General features: G+C 47.9%; 1 protein-coding gene across 10 annotated transcripts in view; it reads right to left on the bottom strand.

Moving 5' to 3' along the window:
* Positions 1–18,837, bottom strand: part of FMNL2 (formin like 2) — a 107,548-nt gene that overhangs the window by 3,636 nt on the left and 85,075 nt on the right. For 5 of the 10 annotated variants that reach the window (XM_046944181.1, XM_040704424.2, XM_040704427.2 and 2 more), the window contains exons 11-26: positions 15,972–16,082; positions 15,613–15,762; positions 14,498–14,599; positions 13,222–13,537; positions 12,631–12,825; positions 11,395–11,415; positions 8,892–9,016; positions 8,232–8,434; positions 7,140–7,374; positions 6,349–6,417; positions 6,110–6,190; positions 5,619–5,748; positions 5,114–5,277; positions 4,406–4,507; positions 3,819–3,917; positions 2,826–2,949 (exon numbers count right to left, since the gene is read on the bottom strand). In XM_046944181.1, the coding sequence (XP_046800137.1) occupies positions 2,826–2,949; positions 3,819–3,917; positions 4,406–4,507; positions 5,114–5,277; positions 5,619–5,748; positions 6,110–6,190; positions 6,349–6,417; positions 7,140–7,374; positions 8,232–8,434; positions 8,892–9,016; positions 11,395–11,415; positions 12,631–12,825; positions 13,222–13,537; positions 14,498–14,599; positions 15,613–15,762; positions 15,972–16,082 (2,227 nt within the window). Of the gene's footprint in view, positions 1–52; positions 1,152–2,825; positions 2,950–3,818; positions 3,918–4,405; positions 4,508–5,113; positions 5,278–5,618; positions 5,749–6,109; positions 6,191–6,348; positions 6,418–7,139; positions 7,375–8,231; positions 8,435–8,891; positions 9,017–11,394; positions 11,416–12,630; positions 12,826–13,221; positions 13,538–14,497; positions 14,600–15,612; positions 15,763–15,971; positions 16,083–18,837 lie in introns of those variants that run through there. The other 5 variants (XM_015290210.4, XM_040704423.2, XM_040704426.2 and 2 more) reach the window with 4 other exon arrangements.

Here is an 18,837-nt window from a genome sequence, read left to right as displayed (position 1 = left end):
CAGGAAGATAATACAGCAATTAACTCGAAAGAGCAAATAACCGTTGAGCTGATTATAGTTTGCAATTTTATTAGAAGCATTCATAAAAATACATATTGCTAAATGAACACTGTTGTCTTCTTAAGCCATCCGTCCTTAATTCAAGACAACAGTGTTAAGAGACATGCGGGGTTAAGCACACCCTCCTGACACTGCACACCACAGGATGTACGGTGCTCAGTTCCATGCCAAGCTCTGCCCCGCGCCCATAGCTGTGGGCTGGCACAGCCCAGCCCTGCTGCCTCCCACCCCCCCAGCTCTCACCCCACGCTGTCACAAAGCCCACGGCACCTCGCCGGCCTCCATGAGAATTGGTTAATGCTCAATTAACGCTGCTGGTTTTATTTCGATAAAAGTTGGCATGGAACTGAAGAAGTTAAACGTGGATGTGAACAAATGAGAGAAGATGGATTCTGTTCTGTGTCTGACATGCAAGCATGCAGGTTAGACAGGCCGAAACGATGCTCCTCACAGAAGGGACACGTTACCACAGATAACCCTTCCAGACCAGAAAGCAAAGCCCAAGGAGGTCCCACCAAAGCCATGCAGACAGTTCCCTCTGGCTTACAGCTCAGTTATTACATGCAGACTATTCAGGTACATTTGAATACAGAGAAAGATCTGCAGCCAGCAGAGATGACATAGAAAAGCCAAGTGAACTGTCACAGTACGACTGTGTTCGGCCTAAGCCTTGTCCGTCCCATGGAGCCGGCACCGAATCTACTGTGACTTCCACCACTTGCTGTTCTATGGCACTTGTCACGAGGGTTAGCAATGCCTCTGAAACGCGAGGATGGCCAAAAGCATCCAACACAAATTCGATGGGATGAAATAAAACGTTACTGAAACACAACGCATGCAACGAAGGTGACATCGATACGACTTCAGACGGACGCCGGACACTGCTAAACACTCAACATTCACACCATCCTGGCTGAGGTCCGTACAAATGGAGAAGTGTCAAAAAATCTACAGCAACCTTTTTTTGTCTAAGAGCATCAGATGTGAAAGAGGAATAGTTTAGTAATGGAATTCCTCAGTGAGAACAGGTTCGCAGAAAAACCGAGAGCCCCGCTTGGCGGTTCGAGCTGTAAAGGGCACAGTCTTCAGCACTGCATGGGAATAACAGCCAAACAAACAGAGCAGTGAGAAGCACAGATCGATGGCATTAGTACACGGTTAGCGCGTGGTTAAGGACAACCGGGAACAGCTATGCACGTTCCAACCAACTCATGACACTGCAGTGCAGGAGGATTTGGTAAGGAGGCAGTTTTAAGTCACTACCTATCTGTTTCTGGCTTTGAAAGGCTGTTGCTAAAGGTTAAGGCTATGGCTCGGAAGAGCATGGCTTCAGACGGCATCCCATCCTGTCCCAGCCAGCAGGGCCTCCCCACACACCTGACCAGGCACTAGCCAGTGTCAAGTGACACCTCTGATTATTTCCATGCCACTGCACGAGCTGTCACAGGCTGCATCCAAGTGACCTCAGTTCAACCTGACATTCTGTGCCTCATGTGTTACTGCATGGCCCGAGGCCCCGGGGCACCCCATAGCTGGAAGGGCTGGGCACCACAGGGGATGGTCAGGTTGGCTGAGCCTGGCACACTGGCACAGGGCTGCAAGCAGGCTGGCATCATTTGCACCATCTGTTTCTCCCACAGAGCAGGAGAGCCACTTCACTAACTACACCAGCTTCCAGGAGCCCAAAGGAGATGCAGACGCAGAAGTGATTAGGTATTACAGCAAGTCTGCCTCTTACATGGAGAATATTATCTTAGGAATCTCTTAATCAAACGTTAGAAAGAGTTGTGAAAGCTTCTCCAAGAGCATTCCAACCCTCTCATGTAGCTGGGCAAAAATTCCTCACTGAGAGGTAAAGCAGCTCTCCTCCTCCTCCCAGAGGGAAGAAACAATATGACAAACATTTGGGAGAAGCAGCCAAGGCCATCCTGCCCAAAGATTGTTTTGTTGACTTTCTGTGCAACAGAACTCTATTACTGTACAGCTATCAAAGTGCCTTGCTCCTTCCACATCACAGGTGAAGACACGCACTAAAATCCAGGCACTGCAACCAGAGCAGTGGCAAAAGGAGCTGACTGCTGAGCACAGCACGACTCAGAAGACAGCTTTAGCAGCACACAACGTCCCTGCTTCTCTAGCACTGACAGTGGGTTCTGCACCCCTCCCTGCAGCCCTACAGTGGTGATCAGGGCAGACTTCTGCCAAACTGAAAAGCAGTGAAACCAGAAGCTGCTTAGGGCCATCCATCATTCAGGTTTGACTAAATGGTTTCCTGTAAGTGTGTGATACTGTGGTGCAATTACTGCTAGTACATTTTAATGAAAACGCAGGCTCTTAATAATGTTAAACATCTGTCATTCATTCCAGTTATGGGAAAGTAAAGATTTCTGGGAAAGATCTGCACGGCATGCACATCCCCACCAAATATCTGCTGAGATCTGAGCTGCCTACTCTAGAGATCAGAGACCAAGTATGTCCCAACATGCTGAAAGAGAAGAGGTCAGAAACAGCACGTGCCCAAGGTCTGTGCTTGCGACAAACACGGGCAGCACTGACAGTGAACACGCAAAAGGAGGTTACTGGGCTTTGTCTGTTCCCTTAGCAAAGCCTTCTATAATTGATTCACATCATGTAAACAATCTCCTACGCTGTGCTCCAGCAGCTCTACAAGAATCACATAACGCACAAACAATAGCTATTAGGCAGATACACATTTTTAACCTTCGTGAAAGGGCCTCTGAGGTTATGGAACAAAAGGGCTTTACCTGTTATAATATCTTCAATAGCACCATCCTTCCCTTCGTACACATGCCTGTTATCCTTGACCTGCCGCCTCCTGAGCTCTGCAATTAGCTCCTGCTGCTGCCTCTTTGTTTTATGAGAAGGAGACTGAAACCAAAAAAGAGAGGATTTGTAAGGATTTGTAAGGATCTTTGCTTTGGTTACTCTGTCTGAAAGACCAGGAGACCCCACCTGCAGGAATCAACACCAGTATCTGCCAACTCTCTGCCCAGTTTTGCAAGGAAAGCATGGTGAGCTCAGGTCCTGGGGGTGATGGCTAGAGTTACAAGCTAACCTGGTGCTTCCCTTTCTTAGGTTTGCAGTTCAATCCTAAACTTTCTCCTCACTTGGAACCAAGACTCCAAGTCTTCTCCTTCAAGCAGTATTAAGTGAAGGAGGAGAACAGGCTTTCCACCCAATGGAAAATGCCTGGCTGGGGTTAAGGGCACCTGTTAAGCATGGGAGCTGCACGAAGCAGCTTCAGTCAACACAACGGCCACTGGAGCTGTGGAAAAGCTCCAGCACATCTAAAGCATTTGCTCAGGAAAAAAAAGAAAAGATCAGAAAATTCCTATCGAGTGGTAACAGGGGCAGACTCATGCTGGCATGCTCAAACAGGGAAAGATCTGGAGATCCCTGCAAGCAACAGGGGGCTCTGCACAATGAATGCAGATAGGATTTTAGACAGGTAAAAAGCCAAAGCAGGAAAATAGTGTGGCCAACAGCAACACGGCCTAGGTGACACATTTTTGTCTGTTTAGCTTTCTGAATTTTGCAACCTTCAAAGCTGAATTACTACACATTGGGTTCTTTCAGTCTAGTTTAGCTTTCCCCACAAAAGGAGAAAACTTCCAGAGACCGCATTTCTGAGCAGCTCTAAGTCTGGGCAACTCAAGCTCTACACAGAGCTGCAGGTTTCGAGCTGTGAGGAAAAACAGATGAACACATCCCACCTGTAACACCTGTCTGCTCCGTACCTTTTGGTCCTGCTGCTCCATCATCGCTTCCTGTTCCATAAGTTTTTCCATTAAGGCCTGTTCCTGCTTTTTTCTCAACTCGTTCTCTTCTTCTGCTTGCTATTTATCACACACACACACAAAAAGACCCAACAAGTTACAGCTTCAAATCACTACAAGGAAACTGAATGTTACAAATGAACTAGACTGGTATTTGCTACCACAGGACCTTCCAAGGAGGCAAACTGAGAGTGCAGCAATTCAGCTAAACAAAGTCTGAAATGAGTGAGCTGGGAGAGACCTCCCAGGTCACACAGAGCCCCCCACCCTGATCCCAAAGGACACAGTCAGGGTTGAAGGTGAGAACTTTAACCTCACAGACATTCCGTTTCTGAGGACTCCTCTGACGTTTCAGACACCTGTGCTGCCTTTCAGCCCTGAAAATAATCCCAAACCAACTATTTGTGCAGCCCTGGGCTGGTGCTGCTGTGTTCACATTGAATCGAAGCTAGGGGGAGCTACAAGCTGTGCTGTTGGGAACCTTGAGACAGCAGATGGCAAACAACGCTGAGAACGACAGAAGAGAAAGGGAGGATGCTCCTGCTTACCTTATAGGCCTTCACAAATCGGACAAACACTGGGAAGAAAACTGAGGGGGGTGTTGTCTTCGGATTCTCCCCAAAATACTTCACAGCATCATCAAAGGCATCCTACAAAAAGCACACATACTTCAAGATATGCTCACTAGCCATTACCACAGAACTCAGTGTAAAGGGTGGACATTTCTTCTGAGTGGGAACCCCGGCTGGCACCAGCACACCTACCCCTAGCACGGGGACAGGAGCAAACACAGAACTGCACCTCCTCCTCCCTGCAGCGTATATAAAAACAAGCACCTGCCATAAGTGAGCAGCAGAGCTTGTACCAGACAGTTTGTCAAGAACATGTGTAGGGCTGTCACCAAGCTCATGGAGGTAAGACATATCTGCAGCTACAAGAACCACTAGGAAAACACCAGCACAAGCAAATAACCTAAGGCTGGCCTCACCACAAAGGAGAAAAAACAAATGGTAAGAATGCATGTAACATCATGGGAAATATTTTTTATACACTGTGACAGACTAATAATTCCTCATCTCACAAATAATGCACATTTTATACATTCACATTGGAACAAAGGAGAACCATGGAGACTCTGTGCCTCTTCACCCAAACCTCCCTGCACAGTAACTCAGTGTCAGCAGAAAACACTCCATGTATGCACAGAGCGTGCTCTGCTTCTCCAAGTCATTCAGACCCCAAGAATTAAGAAATACCTGGGCAATTTTGGCATCATCCTGCAGTTTCTTCAGCTTTCCTTCATTGTTCTGAATGAACTCCTTCAGCATCGTGTTGTGGTCATGCATGGTGTACTCACGCTTTGTCAGATCCAAGCCTCTCTGGAGCTCCTTCACATCCAAGAGGACGTTTTCTAGAGACACTAGGAAATAAAACAAAACTGTTGAATCGCTTCTGCTGTGCAAGCACCCAACCCCCAGCATGAGCAGCTCCCCACTATAAAGTGCCCCCAACCACAGCAGTGGCTGCCACTGCCCCTCACCAAACATGGGAGGTCACTTCTGTGATGCTGACAGCACCAATCCCTGGTGTGTGTGCTAGGCCAGGCAACCTGCTGGCACCAAGGGTCCTTCCCTAAGTTGGCTCTGCTACCACACTGCTAGACAATGCTGAAACCACCTGCTTTTATTCTTAGGATGGTCAAAGTGGGAAAGCACTGAGAGCCCAGTGGGTGCACTAAGGACACAGCCGTGGTTACAGTACCTGCAGCAGCCTTCTCCACGTAATGAAGTTCATTGTAAAAGAGGGATACGTGCTGGTACTTCTCCTTGACAACATTAGAAATATAGTGCAGCAGAGTTTGTTTTCGGTCTGTTGACTTTGTTTCTAAGAGCTGGGGAGAAAAAAGCAATGAGATTGCTGGGTTAAGGTGCAGCGGACGCCAAACAAACTGATTGAAGGGGTGTTTGTTTTTCCAGAATGTTTCTTCATCTGACAGAGACAACTGTGAAGGCCCACATAAGTGTTCACAGTGGTCTGAGCATTTGTGGCCTTCTCCTGAGGGGCCACCAAAATGCTGGTAAGGGTAATTTCATACAGAGCGCAGGGAAGCGCCTTTCCTGACCTGCACACTCTTCTGCCTCTGCCTTTACTGGCTGGGAAGCACTGATGAGCCCCAAGCAGCCAGCAGCCACCCTGCATTTACAAGAAATGCATTTCAGCTCGTGTCCCCTCATTGCCTGTGGTTTACTCACCAGGTCTAGACTCTGTAGCTTAAATCCATACACTGCTCCTCGCTTACTGCTGTTCATGTAGTTACCAAGAGCCAAGATTATCTGCCAGAGCAAAACAGAGCAGAGAGTGAATTTTCAGGGCAAATGCACAATGGTTCAGAAACCTGTGACAGTCCGTATGCAAGCATCCACATGCACTTTTAGTACACATAAGGGGGTGCAGTGGTGAGCAGTTGAGCACAAGCAAAAATCAGATGTACCTCCAGTATTTTCTTAAGCTTCTGAGACGACTTTATTGAGACAGATGCAGCTATAATGGCATGAAGTTGCTGCAAGTAAACACAGGGAGATTTTTGGTTAATGCACAACAAACCCAAAAGTAAATTAAATTCAAAACACTTCCACTCTTAAAAAAAAACAACAAAAAAACCAACTTGTTTTCAATGCAGTGCGCCCCAGCATGAATGCTATCCTGCCCTGGCATGTCAGGAGTTCAAAAAATTAATTTGCACTGCAGATTTCTAACACTCAGATGTGGTTGAGGAAAGCTGTATTTATATTTCAGCCCATATGACTGTGAAAGATACATGGGACACACTTCAAAGAGCCCTCAGACCAGCACTGAAAGTAATTTTCCCTGACGGTACAAACAAATAGATTTTCATTTAAACTGGTTTTAAACTTCTACAGGGTAAAGAAATAGGATGATGTGGAGCAGCCCAGGGTACAAGCTGCCATAGAAACAGTGCCTGGGATCTCTGAGTCACTGTTAGAGGAAAATATATCTAGAAAAACACTTTTTCATTCATGCAGTTGTTTCTCATTCTGCCTCTGTGAGAACTCAGAATGACTCCATGACACTCAAACCATCACTGTTTCAGGAAAATTAAGATCTCTACAACCTGCACTGGCAGTCCCATGCCAGCACCTGGCTGCACTGTGCCCTGCAAGCCTGACTTGCACCACACAGAGCAGCTCCCACAGGAGGGCTGAACACCCAGACACCATTCCCCAATGGCTAACACATCTCCAGGGGCTGTGTGCCACTCACCGGGGTCAGCATCTGGATGCTCTCAGCAAAGTTGCCTATGAATGCCATAATGGTCATCTTCTGCATCAGCCTCTCGATCTTGCTGAACTGCATCATGAACCGGTCTTCATCAGACAGGTTCTCAATGGGTTTCCTCTCCCGCTCGTAGAGCCGCAGCACCTTCACCTCGTTCTCGGTGGGCAGGAACCTCATGAGGCACTCAACAAAATCCACAGGCAGCGTTTTCAGGTCAAACCTATGTGAAAGGACAAGAGGTGATGGCCTCATGTTGTGCCAGGGGAGGCTAAGGCTGGATAACAGGAACGATTCCTTCTCCAAAGAGCAGTCAGACAGTGACACAGCTGCCCAGGGAGTGGGGGGGGCACCATCCCTGGGGGTGTCCCAGAGCCATGGGCACAATCCTGCCCATGAAGCTGTATGTACATAAAGATGTTAACACGTGTCTGTGCTGTCTCTGCACAGAAAGCAAGTGCTGATGTGAATGCTGCTTGGCACCTTGATTCTGTTTTCAAAGAAGGAGCAGGCACAGCTGGAGGGCTGGAGCTGGGAGGCCGGGTCTGTACCCTACAGGATGGGGCATGGCAGAACCCTATGCTGCAGTTATGCTCTGACACACCTGTATCACATTTGGGTTTGGCACAGTGTGGGGAGATTACATAAACCTCACTGCATGCAAAATGCTTCCAGTGTACTTGGACTCAACTTGTGCTTTGTGGAGCAAGCTGCAAGGGTTGCCTCTTCCTGATACTCCGCCTTTGGAGTGTCCATTAGAACATAAAATACCACGTACATCAAATGAGAAATTCAGTATGCAATGGCATACTGTGGGTGAACATGAATTAGCTTCTTTAATGAAATATGTGTTAATTTGTTGAGGCCATACAGTGATAGAGCGACACAAAACTGCAAGTTAACATACTGTAGTACAAGGGAATCCGATTTGTGGGAATTCAGATTGGTTCCATCCTTACTGATGGATTTTTTCCAGATGCAAAAACATTTACATCAACTGCCAATTCAAAGTCATTCCACTTACCAAAAACCACAGTAAATCTCAAATATGATTTCTTTGCTGACAAGTGTTTTACTTACACGTGAATAGCTTTGCATATTTCATCCGCCGTCTTTCCAGCTTTCCTTAAAGTGATGGCAAGATTTTTGGCTCTGTTTGCATCCAGTAACGTGACTTTGTTCGACCCTTTCTGAGTTATTTTTTGCTTGCTTGATGTAAGATCAATGGCTGGACCTTGGGCTTTTGTTTTGAATATTTCTTCAAATTCATCCACATTTAAATCCTAAAAAGGAAAGAAAGTGATTTATCCCTCCCACGGCAAGTATTAAATCCCACACTGCCCAGCATCATACCAGAACTGCAATAAGACCCTGTGGCTGCTGTGGCTACAGCAGAGAACTTCAGGCAGGGGTTGCACAGTGTAGTAAACACGCACTCCTGAGTCAGTAATCAGGAAATTAGGCCTCCAGCCCCAACAGCTCTATGCGTGTTCAGAAGTTCAGGCAAACATTCATGTTGGCACTCAGACTTTATCCAGCCACGTGCATCCACATCATAGCACAGGGACCACGCAGCACCTGAGTGCTCAGCCCTGCTCTGGGCTGCTTTAGGCCTCTTTCCTTGGTACACCGCCACACACCAACCCAACCCCTGGCTGTTGGCTAGAGTATATCTCTGCAAAGGCCAATATTGATTTGTGGACAGACATGGGAGCAGAAGGCAGCAAGCACTGCTCGTACCTCCAGGATCCTTTCGTCGTCTATTTCGTTGAAGACCGTCCCGTTGATCTGGTTGGGTTTGAGGGCGACCCAGTTGAACACTGGCATGCGGAACTTGGTCTTGATTGGCTTCTTGATTTTCACAGCTAAAGACAGCGGAGGAAAGGAAATTATCAACTCCTCAGCAACTGAAAAACACCCCATGTGCCCAGACCGTGGCCTCTGGAGTTGGCATTCCAGCACTGGAGGAAGAACTGGCCATAGCCAAATGATCACCCTGAGAAGCCTGAAAAGATCCTGCTGCCTTGACAAGCAGGCAGTGCAGAGAGGCTTTTATCCAACCCTCTGGCTGCTTCAGGGCCAGCGCCTGCAGAATGGGACTGAACGCCAGAGGCTGTGAAAACTACACAAAAGGAAATGTGTTATTACTTTTATTGCCCCATGTTGTCTGGGCTGCTTTAAAAGCCCATGCTATTTTTAAACACTGAAGAAAATGGATGGAGCAGCCAAATTTAACCCTGTCCTGCTGGCTGCAGAGCCCACCTCAGCGCGAGCTGGTGCATGGCTATGCACAGTGTAGGGCTGCTTGAGCACATGCAGCCCAAACCCAGCTGCTAAGGGCAGCACAGCAAGCAGTACCATCCACATCACTGAAGGCATGGTGGCCTCAGCCTTTAGCAACAGCTAGAACTGTCAGCTGAGGACACATCTCCATCACTGATGTGGAGGAAGGATGTGTCACTGGCAGCAGATGCATCACAAAATTCAACCCAGAATAGGTGACAAGAAGGAAAAAAGCTCCTTTCCCAAGGTTCCACTGCTGCAGTGCGGCAGTGCTCTTTCAGAGGGGTCAGGGCTGTCTTTGAAAGCCAAAACAAGGGGTTGCAGCACACATGAACTTTCACAAGGTTTAAATAATGGGTTTCATCATCATGCAGAATTAGTGTTTCAGTAACCTACAAAGAGAAACTACTCTCATTTATCAGTGAACACAGTCCAAAAAGTAACATCAGAGCAAAGAAAACAACTTCATTCCTGTTCCTAACAGATCTGGAGGGCACACAAATGTTTTTGGTAATTCAGTGCTCAATTCTTTGTATGCTGATGAAAACACATGGCTGTTAGTTGCTGCAAATTCAGGATCTTCATTACAGTGATCGACCAATGTGTCACTCCAGAATTATAGTAAAGAAACCATTTCTTTCCAAACTGCAAACAGGAACCAGAAGCCCCAGTCCTTCATCTCCAGTGCTGGAGAAAAGAGCCCCTTCCCTGTGAGCAGGGCCAGGCAGGGTGAGCAGCACCATGCTCCATGTCCCGACCCTCCCACCCAGCTCTGGGCTCGCTGCACCCCACAGCAGGTTCACATCCCCAAGGTGGGGACGGTTTTGTTTGACTCAGTTCAATCCAGTGCTTGCTCCAAGGAAGTCCTGACTGCTGCCTACCCTGCATTCATAGCAGGGGCACCCTGCTAACTATTTGATGCTAGATAGATAGATAGAGATGATAGATTATTTTCTCCTTGATTTCAGAAGACGCTTTCCCAGTCTGCAAAGCACTTGAGCAAATAACTGTTTTACTTTCCCCTACCAATGCTGCATGTTTTTGCCATGACAGACCACCAGTCTCAGGGCACAGCCTCCTGCTGTGCACCAGAACCAGGTGAATGCTGAAAACACCTCTCTTGCTTTGTCTTACCACTTCTAAAGCAACAGTCAAGCTGTGTGTCCATGTACATTCCAAGTCATGCTCCTTTTGCAAGGATGCTGCAAAGAATAAATTCCCAGCAAGAGAATTTGCTCAAAACAAATGTCTGTGAGTAACAGGGAACATACACAGTATTCAGCTTGAAAGTCTGAATATTTTGAGAAATATATTTATCCAACTGGAAGACATGAACACATCATCAACTTCTGCTCATCTAAAACCAAAGGGTTTTACTCTTTGTACAATGAATGTGTTTAAGCCTAAATAATTCCTACAATCAAAGACTTTCTTTCCAAGCTAAAACACCCATGAAAAACACATCTTCATCTCATGCATATATTAGAATAGATTAGTAACTGCTCCCGGGTTATTTCAGGACAGGAAAGGAAGCTAAACGCCCCGTGGGCCAGCTCTCACTGCAGCTCAACAAAATGCCTGCAAAATCTCTTCCTTCCAAATCTCCTCTCTTACCAAGACATGCTGTCAGCTGGCAAGGTGATGTCCTTAAGCATTGCACTGCTCAGGGCAGCGCAGTGGGGACACGGTCATGGCTGGAGGGCAGCCCAAAAGAAGCCACATCTTAATTACGTGCTGAAGTGCTTTGCTGGATCAGGGCCTAGGAAGGCCAAATCCTGCTGGCTGGCAGCAAACCCAAAGCTAACACATGCCTTGTGTCCAGCAACCCCTCTGCACCCTCCTCGGCCCTCCCGCCACCTCCTGGACTGACACACACAGTCACGGGCACACATAGGGCACAGCAAAGCAGGACAGAGGGAAGGGGAGAAGGTAGTTAAATACTTAGCAGAAAGCAACCTACAGAAGAGCTTGATCGGCCCGTCTTAGCAGGAAGCAGAAAGAACGGAGAAAAATATGTTAGCAGTGGTCAGAACAGCAGGATTTATTGCTGCACCCATTTCCCCCCAGCCCAGAAGGGTCCTGCCCTGAGAAACATTACTTGCTATGCAACCGGTTTAATCAAGAAAAGGCGCTTTCACCTTTCCTTTCAGTTCTAACCCACTACAAAATGCCCACCCTGCCTGCCTGTGGACATGTCCCACCTCTACCACAGCCACATCAAACACCCCCCACCATCGGCCTCTGCATACATAACTGGGGAACCTTCTGGATACTCAGTTGGGTTTTAAACATTCTGCAGCCTGACATACCGCCCCAGCACCTCAGGCCAGGCACAAAGCTGGCAGCAAAAACCAGAGGGGCACTGTAAACTGCTCTGATAAAACCTCTCCCCGCAGCACGTGGTAAAGGACATAACAAAAAAAAAAAAAAAATCAAGCCAGCAGCCTCAGGTTGAAAAGCAGCAAGGCAGAACACAGCTCCGACCACAGGTATGGTGATGCCATCCCCTCCATGGATCCCTCCCAGCCCATCAGCACAGCAAAGTGCAGCACAACCAGGCAGAAGGGCACACCTGCCTGCCAGCTTTCTGCTTTGCTGCCCCAGCCATGGTGCCAATGAGCTCTGCATGCTGCAGAACCACTGTGCTGCTCTGCAAAACCCACTGGGGAGAGTAAAAGCTCCTCAGTCTCTCTTTCTGAAATCATAACGTGCTCTCGAGATTTCCTGGAGTGGGAGGAGTGTGATACCAATTAACAGCCATTTGCTGCATGGGATGCTTGGCATAGGATAGAGAGCACATAAAAACGTGATTAAAGATGGGCAGGAAATTTTCCCTCCTTCCAAAACATTACAAAAAGTTTACTAGTCTTTTGCACAGATTTTTCTTCACCGTGCGCTGGGAAGAAATCAAAACCATGAAGTTCTGCACTTTTGCTCATTTAAAGCCAAAAATGATCACGTTAGAAAAATATTTCTGGCAGCAGCTTCAGTTTCACTGAAGAAGCTCTCTCCTACAGATCAAACCAGATCTGTTTAATTGATTAATCATCTTTCCTTTCACAAACCCCTCTAAGTATAACAACAGATAGAGATGAAGCGTATTACCTAGGGGACTAAGAGAAAAGAAGGCCCACCTCTGCATACTGCCCCCCCCAGTCTACACTCCACATGCCGGGCAGACACACGGGTGCTTTACCTGCAAGCCCTGAGTTGAAAACCACAGTGGGAGAGGCGGTGCCGGGCAGGGGGGGTGCTGACGGCGGGGGCGGCGGGGGCAGCGGGGCGGCAGGAGCCGTGTCCAAGGCAGGACCTGGCAGTGGTGGCGCTGGAGGCGGTGGTGGAGGCGGTGGTGGTGGAGGTGGCACTGGCACTGTCACAGGGCCATTTTGCACTGTAGAAAGGAGAGGAGAGAAGGGGTACTGAAGTGAACAGGAACCAACACGGCACAAGCAGACACAAAACAACTCCCAGCGGGGCCCACTACCCTTTCTGTCCCCCACACTGCACCTCTCTACCCAAGCACTATACCAGCCCAAGTGTTTGTTGGACCCTCCACCGAATTACCTCAGAGTACAAACATGGGAGGAAACCACCCTCACAAGGGAAGTTAGTACTTTCCAACGCCTAATTAAGAGCTCAGAAATAGATCAGACAAACATGGTCTGCAACCTCATAACTACAACTGATGGCGTTTTTTCAGCATAAGGCCACTGTGACTGACCCCAGAATTAACAAATCACCTCCAGATCACAGCCAGCTTGTGGCTGGGGGACACGATGCTCCTTACCCGCCTCAGATGCTGCTGCTAAGGCTGGTAATGGTGGTGGAGGTGGTGGCAGTGGTACAGAAGATGCAACTCCAGCAGCCGGTGTGACACACGTGCCAGCTGCAGCCTCTGCCCCTGCTGGCACCATCCCAGAGGCCAGAGCAACAGGAAGGATCGAGATGTCACCATCGCCTTTCTTCTGGATCTTAATGGTCCCCTGCTTCTCCAGCTCATGAATCTTTTTCTCCAGTGTTGACTGTCGTTGGATGGCTTCCTCTTTTTCCTTCACCATTTTTCTCAAGGTGTGAACCTGACTATTTGCATCCTTGTAGATTTCCTGCAAATGCCACAGAAACAAGTGATTTGCATTTGTATTCACAAAACAGAATACCAGCACCAGAAACAGAAGGCAGCCTGACACCAGACTGTGCACTGTGCCAGGCATTATCTAACAAGGCATTTTCATGCAAACCATACATCTTCATGGGTAAGGAAGAACTTGTTTTATGTTTTTCCCACGCCAGCATTAAGGCTGTGTGCAGCACTGAGCCCTGTGAGAAATCTTACCAGGTAACAACACCCGGGGACACAGAATTTCTGATTGCTATTTGTTTTATTTTTATAATGTCTCCATTTCTTATGTTAATCTTAAATATACAGAACTAGTATGCTACCTCGACTCTTCCTCTAACACAGAGTATCGGACGCCTTGCTGGTTGCTCTGCCTATGAGCAGATGTTGACCTATAGAGGGAAGTAGGAACAGGGCTCCTGATCTGAATGGGAGATTGTATCTGCAAGTAGCCAAGTCAGACATTCAGAAGAAAGCCTAGATACCAGATGTGCTCTGGGGCAACTTTTAGGCTGAGGTTAGTTAATATTATATTAGTAATCCTTGTTTTTGAAATAGCATACCAAGAAATAGTGTCTGGATTGTACACAGCAAGCAGGTTGTGCTGGATGCTTTGCAACCTAAGTCTGGAAGACTCCACTTCCACCCTGAACTCCTCTCCAAAGCCAACCACATGTGCAAAACTCAACCAGAAACACTACAGACCTGAGCAATACAATGTACTCGTCCGGTTCACTGATTTGCTGGCATATTCAGAGAGTTAAACGCCCATCTTTGAGAGCACAGACAAGATATTCTACTTGAGATCTGGGCTATGTTCAAAATTAGAAGGCCAGCAGAAATTGCTCAGCCCATTACGACAGCCGTTACCTCCCAGACACAAAATGCACACCAGACCCCTCCCCTGAAACATGGCACCCAGCCAGAGTTTTCCCATCACGCTTACCCGAATCACATCCAGTTCTTTGTTCCTCTGCATAAGCTGTTTTTCCAGTTCCACAATCTTTGCCATGGCTTCATTTTCTGTATCTTGGAGTTTTTCAGATAACTATCATAGAATAGAGAAACAGATTATGTAAGTAACGACATCTTTCTCAAACAAAACATCATCAACACTTGTTGCAGCAGTGGTATGTGGTAAACCATTGATACCCCACCAAATCCTCAAGTCTTCCTTTGGAAAGAGGAAGGGTTCCTGTGTGTGTGGAGGCAGGTGGCACTAAGTGCCCAGCTGCAGGGTCCTGTGATGGTGAGCGTTACCCTTCAGCTATGACTAGCAGGCAACCTGGCTGGACTGCACTCGTGACCCTGTCCAGTTAAGAGAGCCTACCCTATAGTAAAGTACTTAAAATGCAATTATTTGGAAAAACACAGAATATTATAACAGCACTGTTGCAAAGTCAATAGGTGCTGAAGTGGTAACACCTATAAATACGTCTTCTCGCAACAGAGCTAATTTAATAAGCAATGAATGAAAGAGAATTTGCATGTTGTTATTTTTCCCCTGTGGTCTTTTAATTTATTTTTATCTTTGGCAGGCCCCAAAAACCCGTGGGGTTTGAAAGCCACACTGTTTCTGCGCTGCACAGCCCACACCAAACTGTCCCTTGACATACACACAAATTGCATGGTGAGCCCCACATTAAAAAGGCCATTCTAGTCCTTTACAGCAACCTGGGGACTGAGTGAAATAGGAAAGTAATTAAAAGGCAGAAAAAGACATTTTCTCATCAGGTCAATAAATACCTTACGAACAAATCTTTGAAGCAAGCAGTGCACCCATTAACACAAATATGCACCACATCAGGTTCAAAATACAGCAAGGAAGCACCTAGGAAGTTTACCTGCACGAGACTTGCTTCATTTGCTAAGTATCTGATCATCCCCCATAACGGAAGCACAGTAGTCCACAGGCTTCCCTCAACACTCCTCACCCCAGAGATTCTATCTAGCTACACCTGCATGTCCACCTCCCAAAAGAGAAGGGCAGTACTGCAGCACACACGCAGAGCAGGCTGTGCATCACTCCACAGGGGAAAGTGACTTCAGTTTTGTACTAACGTGGGAAATGTTTTCTTCCAGTTCTTCAACTCTTTCCAAGGCTGCATTCTTGGTTTCAGCATCCTCCAGTAATGCTCCCACGTCAAAAACGTTATCCAGATACGCTTGGATTTGCACCTGCAGTTTGTCACTCTCTGTGTGTTTCAGTTTCTGTATAGCCAAAAACAAAAAGATGTCACTCGGCATCAGCAGCAGCCTGAAGCACCACAACTGCCCACAGTGCAAAGGGGAGGGAGAGCAGTGGGAGTTTGGCCACCTCCATCGTTCAGGAACACACTCCATATTTCAGCATTAGCTGAGATCATACATGAAAAACAGTCATTTCCAAAGACCACGTGCAGGAACCTGGTCATACTCACGTCCAAATACTCGTCCAGGCCCAGCTTTGTAAATTCGTATTGCAGATGGACCCGGAAGTTCATGTCCTCCACCGAGTGCACAACGATGTTGATGAACTGCATGCAAGCCACCTGCAAGAGGAGCCACCACACATCAGCATGTCACAGCCCTGAGTCATAGAATCATAGGGTGGCTTGGGCTGGAAGGGACCTCAAGGATCATCAAGATCCAACCCCTGCCCAAGCACCAGGTCAGACTGCCCAGGGCCCCATCCAACCCGGCCTTAAACACCACCAGGGATGGGGCACCCACCACCTTTCTGGGCAGCCTGTGCCAGCAGCTCACCACGCTCTCAGTAAAGAGCATCCCCCTGATATCCAACCTAAATCTCCCTTTTTTAGTTTAAAACCATTCTCCCTTGTCTTGTCACTATCTACCTGTGTAAGAAGTTGATTTCTCTCATGTTTATAAACTCCCTTTAAATACTGAAAGGCTGCAATGAGGTCTCCCCACAGCCTTCTCTTTTCCAGGCCAAGTAAGTCCCGTTCCTTCAGCCTGTCTTCATAGGAAAGGAGCTCTAGCCCTTTGATCACCCACGTGGCCTCTTCTGGACCTCTCCAGAAGCTCCCAATCCCAATCCCTAGCACTGGAGCAGGCCCTCCGAGCCCAGAGGGATGCCAGGCCCCCTGGGCCAGCCAGCACTGCCAGGGACTGCATTTTGCTACGGCTGTTGCCAGGGAAAACTGCCGTTTGCTATTCTGCAGCTTTCTACCCCATCAGCATTGGATTCAGGCTTGCAAAGACTTCATAAAAGGTGCTTTGTTATTTGTAGAAAACGTATTTTTAAAACTGTGGCTTGCATCCCAGCACAGTGCAGGCAAGTCAAGGCCCTCGAGCAAGAGGAGCCAGAGCCCCTCAGACAGCAGGGCAAGGTACCTGCAGAAGGGCAGGAATCACGCCTGAAGCCCCACGAAGGTTTGCCCCGCTGAGGAATGTAAGGCACAGCCAAATCCCTCTCTGCACATCCCCAGCACCCCTTCACCTCTCCAGTGACCACCTCCAATCTGTAAGAAGTCTGCCTCATCCTTGGTGGGTCTGAGCAGGGCAGAACCCAACCACCACAGATGCAGACAGAAGTAACGCCAACTTCTCAACAATCACTGAGATACATCTTCCCAGAGAATAAACTCATGGGGAGGTGTCTGCTGCCCAGCAGCCTTTGGAAGCAGGTTTGGCTGGGATGTCCACAGTGCTCCTCCCAGCCTGAGCTAGCTTGGGCTCATCAGGGACCGCATGGACACAACAAGCTCTGTGATGTCTTATTCCTGTCCCTCAGCACGTACCTGCTTCTTACACAAACTACGCTGCTCATGCCGTTAGCTTTTGAGCCTGTGCAGAGCAGAAGACTCTTTCCAACTCCCCTGGAGAGCTCTGGTTCCTCCTGGTGCTGGAGCTGGCCTTGGCCAGCTGAACACTGCTGTCCTGTCAAATCACCCACTGCCAAGTTCCCGTATTTCAAAAGTGCTCTTGTTATACTTGCTTTGGCTCTTGCAACACTGGGGCCAAACTCTCATTTCCTTTCTCAGATCCTTACATATACAACTAAGGAATTTATCAAGTCAAAGAAAATTAATCCAAGAAAGTTGCTCTTAAAATGAAGTATGTCAGTGTCAACAACAGGAACCTTCCCTAAAATACTTCTGCCTTTTTGTTTCTCTTTCCTCCCATCAGATCAATGCAATTAAATGTAACCCCTTTCAGCTCCAACTTCACAGACAGCTCTCGTCTTCTCCATCTAGGGCAGCCTGAAAGCCAGCTCCTGCAGGAATAGCTCTGTTTGTGTTCAGCCCTTGCAACTACTTGAATTACTCCAGCTTTCACATTACATCCTGGAGACTTGGCTCTGGGACCTGTTTGATTCCATCCTGCAGAAAGGAAGGATTGCTGCCTTAGTACACCCTTGGCAAGCGGTGCAGCCCCGCAGTGCAGCACGGCGGAGGGGTGGGCAGGAGCCCCAGCATGGCTTCTCACAGCCCCACAGCCCCTTCTCGCCCCCCAGGAGCACTCCTCGGGTGCTGCCCACAGCAGCATGTGGAGTGCATCAGGGCCAGATGGCGACAGGAACGAGCAGGCCTGCCAAATCGTTTGTCATGAGTTCCCTCTTCGAGCTTTAGGCTTGTCAGACATTCAAGCCCTCGGTTGGTATAAGCAACACAAAGATGCAGACTTTGTAAGTACCTGGGCAAGTCCAAAAAAAAATGCATTTATCCTTTTTTGGGCAATTCACCACTACCTGCAGCCTACAGCCTGAGAGAAACACCACGGAGTTTTCCTGAAGATGAAACAGAATGCCCAGATGGATGCTGAATATTCACGGCTCACTGGGCTCACGCTCCCTACTCCATCCTTCACACTACACCACTTCTCATCTTAACTAAAGGTGAGGAACGCTGTGGGACATTCTTACTAACAAGGGCAAGGTAGCAAGCTGCAGGCTGCTGCCACCGTCTTGCTCCTGGCCTGCACTAAGCTGCACTGCTCTCCTGCTCCCAGACACCTCCCCTGTCAGCATGGGAGAAGTGACTGAGTCAGGCACTGGGGACAGACAAATCCTTCTGCTAAATTGCAGGCTAACTGAACATACATCTGAGAATACTTAACCAACACTGCGACTAGCAACATGTCCTTACTGGGACTGCAATAACAAGGAACAAAACCAATGTAACATCACAGAGTTACTGAGAGCAGCTTGCTAACTTTAGTAAAATTGCAGAGATCTGTGTAGCATATTCTTTTTTGGACTATGAGTAAAAAAGGCCATCCTATCTTGCTCTTTTCATTTTGCCATGCTCCCAGGGGTGCAAGCCTGGCCCTGCCCGCTGGGGC

The sequence above is a fragment of the Gallus gallus genome, chromosome 7 (genome assembly GCF_016699485.2).
Source record: "Gallus gallus isolate bGalGal1 chromosome 7, bGalGal1.mat.broiler.GRCg7b, whole genome shotgun sequence".
NCBI lineage: Eukaryota > Metazoa > Chordata > Aves > Galliformes > Phasianidae > Gallus > Gallus gallus.
Note: the sequence above shows the minus strand (reverse complement) of the source record. Positions and strands in the feature narration are given on the sequence as shown.